The 11,897-nt window shown below is 41.9% G+C and overlaps 1 protein-coding gene and 1 pseudogene across 2 annotated transcripts in view; both read right to left on the bottom strand.

Moving 5' to 3' along the window:
* Positions 1 to 7,146, bottom strand: part of fut9a (fucosyltransferase 9a) — a 30,526-nt gene extending 23,380 nt beyond the window's left edge. For both annotated transcript variants that reach the window (XM_029714065.1, XM_029714066.1), the window contains exon 1: positions 6,729 to 7,146. In XM_029714065.1, the coding sequence (XP_029569925.1) occupies positions 6,729 to 6,759 (31 nt within the window). In that variant the 5' untranslated portion in view covers positions 6,760 to 7,146. The remainder of the gene's footprint in view (positions 1 to 6,728) is intronic.
* Positions 7,147 to 8,111: 965 nt separating this feature from the next.
* On the bottom strand, positions 8,112 to 11,590 carry LOC115162684 (glycoprotein endo-alpha-1,2-mannosidase-like; annotated as a pseudogene).
* Positions 11,591 to 11,897: the final 307 nt, after the last annotated feature.

Consider the following 11,897-nt stretch of genomic DNA (forward strand, 5'->3'; position numbering starts at 1 on the left):
CTAGTCAGTAGGTGAGGGAGAAGTTGAACCGGGTGAAGAACAGGGCCCACCTAGCTTGCCTGGAATTGAGACGCTTGGCGGTGCGGAAATGGAATCCAGATGGAATTCGCACTTCTCAGTTTTCACAAAAAGCTGTTTCTACAGGAGGCATTGGTGAACCTGTCGGACATGGAGCACATGTTCTTGGGAGGAGCGGGAGAAGACGAGGATGTCATCGAGGATGAACCGGTTCAACATGTCGGAGAACATCAACCAGAGACTGGAACACAAGCTGGGGTGTTAGTAAGGCCAAATGGCATGACCAGATATTCGTAGGGACCTCTGGCCGTGTTGAAGGCATTCTTCCAATCGTCCCCTTCCCGTATCTGCACCAGGAGGTAGGCGTTCCGTAGGTCCAGCTTGGAGAACACAGTGGCCCCCTGGAGCGGCTCGAAGGCCGAGGAGATGAGTGGTAGCAGGTAGCGGTTCTTCACCATGATGTCGTTGAGGCACCGGTAGTCGATGCACGGGCGCAGGGTTTTGTCCAGCTCCACAAAGAATAACCCTGCGCCGGTGGGGGAGGCAGAAGGACGGATGAACCCTGCAGCTAGGGAGTCCTCAGTGTAGGTCTCCGGACTCGACAGAGTATAGTTGTCCCCGGGGCAGATTGGTGCCTGGACGAAGGTCAATCCTGCAGTCATAGGGTTGGTGCCACAGAAGCGAAGTGGCCCGGGCCTTACTGAAGACCTGCCGGAGGTCCTGGTACTCCGCGGGAATGGCGGAGAGGTCCAGGGCAACTTTCGAGCCCACGGGAAGATGTCCCGGGGCAGGCTGCGCTGACTTCAGACAATGGGCATGGCAGGATGGGCTGCAGCCCATAATGACACCAGCAGTCCAGTCTATGATGGGATTGTCGCTGGAGCCAAGAGAATCCCAATACCACTGGGAACCTGAGGAAACATTAATCAGCATAAATTGGATTGCCTCGCTGTGGTTCCCTGACACTCGTAGGTTGATGGGAGTGGTATTGTGAGTGACCCGGGCCTATAGAGCACCCTTCCAGCGCTCTAACGTCCATGGGAATGGAGAGGGGCTGCCCAGCTCGGACGCCAGGGTAGTGTCCAAAAAACATCGGCCCCAGTGTCAATGAGTACCCGGAGAGATTTCAACTGGTTCCCCTACAGCAGGATGGCATGGAAAGGGGTGTGAGTAAGGGGAGAGGAAAAGGTCTCCATAAGGCACACCAGAGTACTTGCCCCTTCTTGATGAGCTCCCCAATATACACAGCTCTGGGTGTGGAGTCGGCGTAAGCGCTCAGCCGGAGTCAATCTAGCCCTGCCCAGATGCCTGGCCTCTGAAGGAGGAGAGTCGGCAGCCCTCACTGATTCCGAAGATAACTAGGGTGAGGTCAGGTTCACTCGGACATGTAGACTTCGGGGGTCTCCAGGATTCTTCGGAGGCAAGATGGGAATCGAGGGCGAACAAGGGGGACAGGGCACAGATTCCCTCTCCCTCCAACATTCTCGAAGCCGCCCATCGATCTGGATGGTCAAGGCCATGAGGGAGTCAAGGTCCATGGGCAGCTCCTGGACTGCAAGCTCATGTTTGACCACCTCCGATAATCCATAAAGGAACATTTCGAACATTGCTTCCGGGTTACAGGCACTCTCAGCCGCCAACATGTGAAAATCCACCACGCAGTCTGCCACACTATGAGAGTCTTGACGCAGCCTGTCTCCCAGGCAACAGAGAATCAAACACCTTCCGAACTTCTGCCATGAACTCCTCTAGTCTGAGGCGGACGGTGGACTGTTGCTCCTACAGCACCATAGCCCAGGCGAGTGCCCTCCCGGACATTAGCATTATGATGTATGCTATCCTTGAGGGGAACGAAAAAGGCTGCAGCTCGAAAATGAGGGAGCACTGGGAGAAAAAAGCCTGGCAGGTTCCGGAATCTCCAGCGTAGCGCTCCAGAGGAGGTAAGCGGGGTTCTCGAGACACTGGGGTAGGCTGGGAGATTAGGGGTGTGACCCGCTGCCCAGTGGGGAATGCGCGGAATTGCTCCAGCAAAGTCTCGAAGTCTGGTCATGGCATTCTGCCAGGGTATGGAGTCCCTCCATAAGACATTGCAGTAACTCCTCGTGTCGTCCAATGGTGGCTCCTTGCAGGGAGATTGTGGAGCTAATCTGAGTCTGCTGGGTCAGCCATGGCCAGTTCGTATTATCACATTTTAGGAAAGACCCAGATGCAGACAGTGTCGAAGTGATAAAAGTTAATAATTAGCACAGGGGGCAGGCAAAACGATTGCTCAAGGGCAGGCAGAGTTAAGGAAGGTACAGAACGGCAAGCAGGGTCAGGAGAGGCAGAGGTCAATAATCCAGTGTGGTGGGACAAGGTACAGGATGGCAGGCAGGCTCAGGGCAGGCAGAATGGTCAAAATCGGAAAAACTAGAAGACAGGAACTTTGGCAAAGACATGAGCAAGGGGAATAACGCTGGTAGGCTTGACGAACAAAACGAACTGAGAACACAGGTATAAATACAAAGGGATAATGAGGGGAGATGGGAGACACCTGGTGGGGGGTGGAGACAAGCATAAAGACAGGTGAAACAGATCAGGGTGTGACAGAACGTGCATCGTCGTTTCATCTTTTTTTCCTACCCTCACTCTCCTTGTTAGATATTATGCACATTAATGCCAAATTATAAACAACTCAATTGGCTATTTCAGCTATCTGTCAAGCAATGGGCAGGTTGTAACTTGATCCTACTGCTATTATTGGATAGAGCGAGGCTAACTCTGCTCCCTTTCATATCTCCTCATATCACTTGCTGCTGTTTACTGCCACTATGAGAAATAGTTCAATGGTGATGACATTTTCTACCCAGACATAAATGTGCATAATATCTAACAAAGAGAGCTAGGGTTGTAAAAAAGCTTAAATGACAATGCACGTTCTGTCTGAATGACTCAAATCTGCCCATAGTTTGAGAAGTGAGAACGTATACACGTGCGCTGATCTACAGCTTTCTTGGTCCATAAACATGAAGGAAAATGTGTAGGTAGCTAAACCTATTATCAACTTTTTATTTAGGCATTTTACAACGCTTCCTTCTTTCCCTATAACGACAATAATCTAATCTGACTGCTTCTGGTCAGATCAGCACACCAGTAAATAGCTAACATTACACTGCAAGTAACATGACTCGTTGCCGAAAATGGTGCATGTTCAAAATGATAACCAGCTAACGTTAACTAGCTACATTGGCTATTAGCACCTGATATCTTAGCACCATGTTTATCTAGCCAGCTAGCTAGCATAGAAACTAATATACAGTTGAAGTCAAAAGTTTACATACACTTATGTTGGAGTCATTAAAACTTGTTTTTCAACCTCTCCACAAATTTCTTGTTAACAAACTATAGATTTGGCAAGTCAGTTAGGACATCTACTTTGCGATTGACAAGTAATTTTTTCCAACAATTGTTTACAGACAGATTATTTCACTTATAATTCACTGTATCACAATTCCAGTGGGTCAGAAGTTTACATTCACTGAGTTGACTGTGCCTTTAAACAGCTTGGAAAATTCCAGAAAAGTATGTCATGGCTTTAGAAGCTTCTGATACGCTAATTGACATGATTTGAGTCAATTGGAGGTGTACCTGTGGATGTATTTCAAGGCCTACCTTCAAACCCAGTGTATCTTTGCTTGACATCATGGGAAAATCAAAAGAAATCAGCCAAGACCTCAGAAAAAAATTTAGACCGAAGAAGACACCAACACCATCCCAACCGTGAAGCACGGGGGTGGCAGCATCATGTTGTGGGGGTGCTTTTCTGCGGGAGGGACTGGTGCACTTCACAAAATAGATGGCATCATGAGAAGGAAAATTATGTGGATATATTGAAGCAACATCTCAAGACATCAGTCAGGAAGTTAAAGCTTGGTCGCAAATGGGTCATCCAAATGGACAATGACCCCAAGCATACTTCCAAGGTTGTGGCAAAATGGCTTAAGGACAACAAAGTCAAGGTATTTGAGTGGACATCACTATTCCCTGACCTCAATCCTATAGAAAATTTGTGGGCAGAACTGAAAAAACGTGTACGAGCAAGGATGCCTACAAACCTGACTTAGTTACACCAGTTCTGTCGGGTGAATTTTGGCAGATTCCTCCTAACCTATTGTGGGAAGCTTGTGGAAGGCTACCCGAAACGTTTGACCCAAGTTAAACAATTTAAAGGCAATGCTACCAAATACTAATTGAGTGTATGTAAACTTCTGACCCACTGGGAATGTGATGAAAGAAATAAAAGCTGAAATAAATCATTCTCTCTATTATTCTGACATTTCACATTCTTAAAATAAAGTGGTGATCCTAACTGACCTAAGACAGGGAATTTTTACTAGGATTAAATGTCAGGAATTGTGAAAAACTGAGTTTAAATCTATTTGGCTAAGTTGTTTGTAAACTTCCGACTTCAATTGTATGTTATATTTGAGGTTCTTCAAAGTAACCACCCTTTGCCTTGATGAGAGCTTTGCATGCCCTTGGCATTCTCTCAACCAGCTTAATGAGGTTGTGACCTGGAATGCATTTCAATTAATATGTGTGCCTTGTTAAAAATATATTTGTGGAATTTCTTTCCGTCTTAATGCATTTGTGCCAAGCAGTTGTGTTGTGACAAGGTAGGGGTGGTATAAAGAAGATTGCCCTATTTGGTAAAAGACCATGTCCATATTATGGCAAGAACAGCTCAAATAAAGAGAAATGAGAGTCCATTACTTTAAGACGTGAAGGTCAGTCAATACGCAAAATCTCAAGAACTTTGAAAGTTTCTTCAAGTGCAGTCGCAAAAACCATCAAACGCTATGATGAAACTGGCTCTCATGAGGACCGCCACAGGAAAGGTAGACCCAGAGTTACTGTACCTCTGCTGCAGAGGATAAGCGCATTAGTGTTAACTGCACCTCAAATTGCAGCCCAAATAAATGCTTCACAGACTGTTGCCAATTTAAAAAACATTTATTTAATCAATTTTAGAATAAGGCTGTAACACAACAAAATGTGGAAAAAGTTAATGGACCGAATACATTCCGAAGGCACTCTATGCAGTTTAAGGTGTGAGTGTAATCATATTGGATTCAGAATAAAATTGATTCATACCAACAGTCTTTATAGGCATGAGTGTTGCAAATCTCTGAACAAATGCCTCATTTACAAAATGCATATTTACAGGTGATTTATACTGCATCAATGTTATTTTGGCAGCCATATTTTATTTTATTTTGGAGGCCATATTGGATTTGAGGCAAAATATAAAGATCTGTGATTGCCCCTTTGATTTAATTGCAAGACTAGGGGCTAAAGATCCAAAAACGTTTATGGAACCTTGCACTCCCAAAACTTTAATTTTGATGTCTGTTCCCACTTGTTTTTCTTTGGAGCCACAACATCAAAAAACTTGTAACTATATGCCTTTCTTTCAGGCACGGCCATACAGCACCGAATGAGAGCAAAGTTGCCTATTGAACAGCTACGAACTATTGTGTCTGTGTTTAAGGTCTATATTTCCAAGATTAATTTAGATTTCCTAATGCTGTTTGTTTGTGTAAGAAGACAGCTGACTACTTGTAATCCACATTTGAGCAACATCAGAGCTTGCAATATTGGGTTACATGAGTTTGTGGCCCAACCCCCTCCAGCCAGTTTAGGGTTGTTTTCTGTAGAGCAGATTACAATGGCCACAACATTAAAAACGTGTTACTGTATGTATTTTTGTCAGGCAGGACCCTACATCACTGATTGAGAGCAAATTTGACTTGGAAAGTTGTCTATTGAACAGCTACCAAAAAGTGAAGTCATCATAAATATTAATAGTTGATATTTCCGCCTATTGTATCTGTGTGTTTACTGGTTTATATTTCCAACTTGCTTTAAGATATCCTAATGTTGTTTGTTTCTGTATGTAGGGCAGACTATTGACTACTTGTACTCTCCATTTTAGCAATATCATAGCTTGCAATATTAGGTTACGTGAGCTTATTCTGCACTGTTTGAGTTAAAACAGTGCAGAATAAAATCATAGGTAGGTAAATGCTTTAGTGGGGTGCATGCAATGGTCTTGTGCAGGCTATTGCATTTTCCCGAGGGCAGAATAAAACGGGTCCATTTGCAGGCTAGCTATTAGAATAATTTCCTAAACCATTTATCTTTTGCTTTATAGGCTACACTAGCAGAAGCTGGTATAAGAGCTGTATCCAAATTGAGAATGGATTTTTAGCCAGTGCAACTGAAGGTCATTTAAAAACCTGATGTAGCCTACACACACTTGCAATGAGTGTCTTTCGTCATGATGCAGCGTTGTGTTTAATTGTTTAAAATAAAAGCAATTGTTAAAATGTAGCCTTATTCGATAGGCTACCTATTCTCTCTGGTTATTAACAAACGCCCTTTTACGCACCAACACAGGTTCATATCGCTGTTGGCCGTAAGCATATTTGAGAATACTACTCATTATCCTCATGCATCAAGAGGAAGGATAACGTCAATGACCCTAATACACATGTGTACTTTTCTCAATGCATCATTTTAACCCAAAATTGTGACTTGAACGATGACGAGATATACGCATTTCGTAGATTTTTTTTGACGTTTTATTTTTAATTAGCTAGAACAGAATGTCTTGCGATACCAGGTACCACTGTTCTGACATGGAGCGGAGAAAAATACATTTTACTCACCATCTCGACAAGCGTGTGTTAAAATATGCATAACTTCCCATTGGCTTGCCAGGTAGTTCCCTCATACCATCCTACAGCCGAAAACGTTAAGGATGTAAATACACTGCGCCGGTGGCAATATTTGCAGGAATTGGCAAAGATTCATGGGAGCCGAAACCCATATCGTTTCCACGATCTTGCAACGGAGGGCTATATAAATACCCATCTAATGCGACCTGATTGCCAAGGTTACCAGAATTCGAAAATGACTGTTAGGCTATTGTTAATTCACAAAATATTATCAAATGCAACGTTTCGTTAATATAAGGACGCAATGTACGGCATGTGATGCGATGTGGAATAATTCCCCACCGGCTGCCCATGCGCTACCTTGCCCCCATTTACGGATAATGCAGCTGTATGCTGAAAGCGTTTTCGCAAAACCGAATGTAGGTAGACTAGCAGAGATTCTAGTCGGGCGTGCATGCTAAAAATGCATTAGGCTATTGATTAAATTTAATGTGATTCATGCGTTCCCAATCTGAATTAGGAATGATTGTGCAATATTCCCGCTGCTCATACAATTAGCCTATTTGTTCGCAGGTGATGTGGTTTTCCATGTAAATGTTTAAAATTACAAATACAACATAGGCATTGCCTATATCCAAACCCACATTCACATATTTGACAAGATTCGTGCTTTATTTGGTAGACAATTTTGAATAGTCTAATCCTCTATCTAAATTGTCTTGGAGATACAGTAGTCTACAGTGCACATCACCAGAGATTATGTTGATGTATCCAGGTTGATTTTAATGACAATGTTTGCCCCTTTTGTTCCATTTCCTATATTTAAAGAAAGCTTATGGAGGAGAAGGATAACCCTGAAATGACACATCACATAAGAGTAGCCTAGATGTTCTCAATGTTGATTTAATGGTATGTTCATAAATATTAACAAACTTCAAACTAGAATCCTTAGTTGATACATATATTTCTGGACATACATAAATGATATACCCATTGATTCTTAAACGTATAACTTGCCTCATTAACTTAGTTCAACTGTTGTACCCCATCAGAATCCAAAATATGAGCTTGTTTTACTCTGTTTGTAAACAATGTAAATGTAAGAAAAGGTATCATTTTGGTATCATGGATGATAGCTCTTTCAATTAAGGACTCAAGCTTTAAACTGCGTAGTCATTGGTATGTATATGACCATTTGATTTATGGGGTACATTCACATTATTAAACATTCTCAGTGCCCTGTTAAATAGTGATGTGATCGAAAAGTAAGTTTCTAATGCTCTGACGTAAGAACTGTCACATCGTGGTGGGTTGCACAGAACAAGGTTAAGCATTCCCTGGACTAAGAAGCATATTCAATTCAGACCCTCCATTAAAAGTGCTTTTTAGTCAGGAAGGGGTTTATTCAGGGTAGGCCCTGGGTAGGCAACTGCCCAAATAATTTAAGTAAACAGTTATACATTAAAGTGCAAATCATCATAATCATATGAAGCAGGAGAAAGATCACATAGTTCTATACTTCTGTACATAAGGCTGCCTTTTTATTTGTTAGCATGTTAATGTTACCACACAGGATAAAAAGGGAACATAGGTTTCTGTCACACTATTGTTGTCAAATTCTACAATCTATACTGTGTATACCTGGCTGATTAATGCAATATGTGTGAAGTCAATTTCTGTCCAGATTAAACAATGTTAGACAGTCATTCTGGCCATCTCTTCCTCTCAATGCTAAATATTGCTGCTTATTTGCGAGTTATCTCAAAATAGACAACAGGCTTGTTGAGTAAGCAATCTAGGTACACAGTCAGGCTTGTTTTTGTAATTGCCATCTCAGTCTGGGCTCCCTCATGCCATTCATTAAATTACGTTATAGAGATAATATCAGCACCTGCAACTAGGGCTACACGCAGTGCCTTTTCATAGTACTTCCCGTTAATGCGGTTTGCATGTATTCTGGAAATTCCAAGGCCTAATACTGGTGTCAATATAACCTGGCCCCACACTTGGAATGAACAACAGGTTGTTGTCTTCACAGAATGGAGTCCCAACTGCGGTAAGTGGAGCCATAGGAAAACCCATTAGTGGCAAAGTATGTGTAAACTCCGTCGAAACCTGAGGTGACTATATCCCTCTTGTTTCTCTTCAACGAGGAGTCCTATGAAGATGCCCTCCTAGGGAGTATCTCTAATGCTACTGCTTTCAGGTGTTTCAGATGTTTTTCCCACTCTTCTGAGTTGAGTAGATATGAAACGTACATGTAGAATAGTGGAAGAAACTTTCCAGTGTTTGTTCTATGCCTGTAGAATGCAGAGTGCTCACCATCTCTTAAGATAGAATGACACTATTACAAATTAAGTACAATTTTACAAATGGGGTCTACTTAAAAAGGTGAAGAAATAGACATCTGCTTGAGTTAGGCATTGGACTTCAATCATAGACAAATCCATGAAGCTGAGGTCGTATTTTAAACATCACCAATATAAGGTATTACTGAACAAATACACGAATTAAGCTTTGGTAAAACCTATGTTGAGTAGTAATAGAAGTGGAACTCCATTGATACTGAAGGCTGAAGGCCAAATTAAAAATATATAATAAGGAACGGCATACTATTTACTATGATGTACAGTTGAAGTCGGAAGTTTACATACACCATAGCCAAATACATTTAAACTCAGTTTTTCACAATTCCTGACATTTAATCCTAGTAGAAATTCCCTGTCTTAGGTCAGTTAGGATCACCACTATATTTTACGAATGTGAAATGTCAGAATAATAGTAGAGAATTATTTATTTCAGGATTTTATTTCTTTCATCACATTCCCAGTGGGTCAGAAGTTCTCGTACACTCAATTAGCATTTGGTAGCATTGCCTTTAAATTGTTTAACTCGGGTCAAACGTTTTGGGTAGCCTTCCACAAGCTTCCCATAATAAGTTGGGGGAATTTTGGCCTATTCCTCCTGACAGAACTGGTGTAACTGAGTCAGGTTTGTAGGCCTCCTTGCTCGCACACGCTTTTTCAGTTCTGCCCACAAATTGTCTATAGGATTGAGGTCAGGGCTTTGTGATGGCCACTCCAATACCTTGACTTTGTTGTCCTTAAGCAATTTTGCCACAACTTTGGAAGTTTGCTTCGAGTCATTGTTCATTTGGAAGACCCATTTGCAACCAAGCTTTTAACTTCCTGACTGATGTCTTGAGATGTTGCTTCAATATATCCACATAATCTTCCTTTCCGCATGATGCCATCTATTTTTGTTTCATCAGACCAGAGGACATTTCTCCAAAAAGTACGATTTTTGTCCCCATGTGCAGTTGCAAACCGTAGTCTGGCTTTTTTATGGCGGTTTTGGAGCGGTGGCTTCTTCTTTGCTGAGCGGCATTCCAGGTTATGTCGATATAGGACTCGTTTTACCGTGGAAATAGATACTTTTGTACCTATTTCCTCCAGCATCTTCACTAGGTCCTTTGCTGTTGTTCTGGGATTGATTTTCACTTTTGCACCAAAGTACGTTCATCTCTAGGAGACAGAACGCGTCTTCTTCCTGAGCGTTATGACGGATGAAAAGACTTGTGGAGGTCTAAACTTTTTTTCTGAGGTCTTGGCTGATTTCGTTTGATTTTCCCATGATGTCAAGCCAAGAGGCACTGAGTTTGAAGGTAGGCCTTGAAATACATCCACAGGTATACATCTGATTAACTCAAATTATGTCAATTTGACTATCAGAAGCTTCTAAAGCCATGACATTATTTTCTGGAATTTTCCAAGCTGTTTAAAGGCACAGTCAACTTAGTGTATGTAAACTTCTGACCCACTGGAATTGTGATAGTGAATTACAAGTTAAATAATCTGTCTGTAAACAATTGTTGGAAAAATGACTTGTGTCATGCACAAAGTAGATGTCCTAACTGACTTGCCAAAACTATAGTTTGTTAACAGGGAATGTGTGGAGTGGTTGAAAACGAGTTTTAATGACTCCTACCTAAGTGTATGTAAACTTCCGACTTCAACTGTATTTGACATTGGAAACATACTTGTTTGATCTCTTCCTTTGTATGGTTCAATATGAAAAGCAACCTGTGTAGTAGACACAAATCAATGGCAATAGGGACAAAAGAGGCATTACATTTGAGTAAACAAAAAAATGACTTCGGACACATTTTTCTTTGCTTTGTTTTATGATATTGGTCAAAGAATAAATATATATGAGCCATGCTTGCTTTTTTGCATAATCATATGCACCTGTTTTCATCCTTAATGCCGGGTGGATACCAGGAAACAGCAAGAACACACAAATGCACAGACTCAGTTATCCAACTGATGATGAATGAGGTTACAAACTTGGGTCTTGTCCACAGAGGGGTGAATTGTTGAGGGGTAATTTTACTCACATGTAACGTAATAAAAAAAGAGGTTCCATTACCAACATCAGAGATGCCAATAGCTGCCATTCACAGTTGCTTAATGTGAGCTTCAATAACAGAGAGGTCCCATGAACTATAAGCTCCTGAAGTAGGCTCCAATGTCATCTGGTGGGCTGTCTCCCCCTCTTGGCTATCTTGCTGCCACCTTTGAGTCCCAGTGTGGCAGAATAGGGTGGTGCCAGTGAATGTACTTTCCTTCAAAATGTGTGTTGCCATGCCATGTGTAGTAAAAGGCATGCACATCAAATCAAAGTTTATTTGTCACGTGCGCCGAATACAACAGTTATTCACCTTACAGTGAAATGCTTACTTACAGGCCCTAACCAAAAGTGCGATTTTTAAGTAAATGCACATTGTAGTTTAAAGCAGGGAATTGCCTGAGAGCAGCCTCCATGTTCTTGACCCTCTCGGTGGTCTGTGTCATTCATTTTGATTAGTGCTGCTTCAGTGATGACAATGTCAATGTTACTATGCATTTGAATGTTATTTTTTCCAGGTCCCTTGATATTAAGGAACAATTTGAGACCAAATGGACTTCCAAATGAAGAATCTTGTGGTGTAAAGGGCTTTAAAACAACTGTTAATAATATGAATATGAGCACCACCAAATCAATAAATGTCTAAACCTTGCCATGCTTGTTGTGATCCACTGTCCATTATTGTGAGAACTGTTTGATGTTTTTGGGCTTATTGTTGTCTTTGAAATTTGGCTGCTGATTGTTGGTTCACCC

The sequence above is a fragment of the Salmo trutta genome, chromosome 25 (genome assembly GCF_901001165.1).
Source record: "Salmo trutta chromosome 25, fSalTru1.1, whole genome shotgun sequence".
Lineage (NCBI taxonomy): Eukaryota > Metazoa > Chordata > Actinopteri > Salmoniformes > Salmonidae > Salmo > Salmo trutta.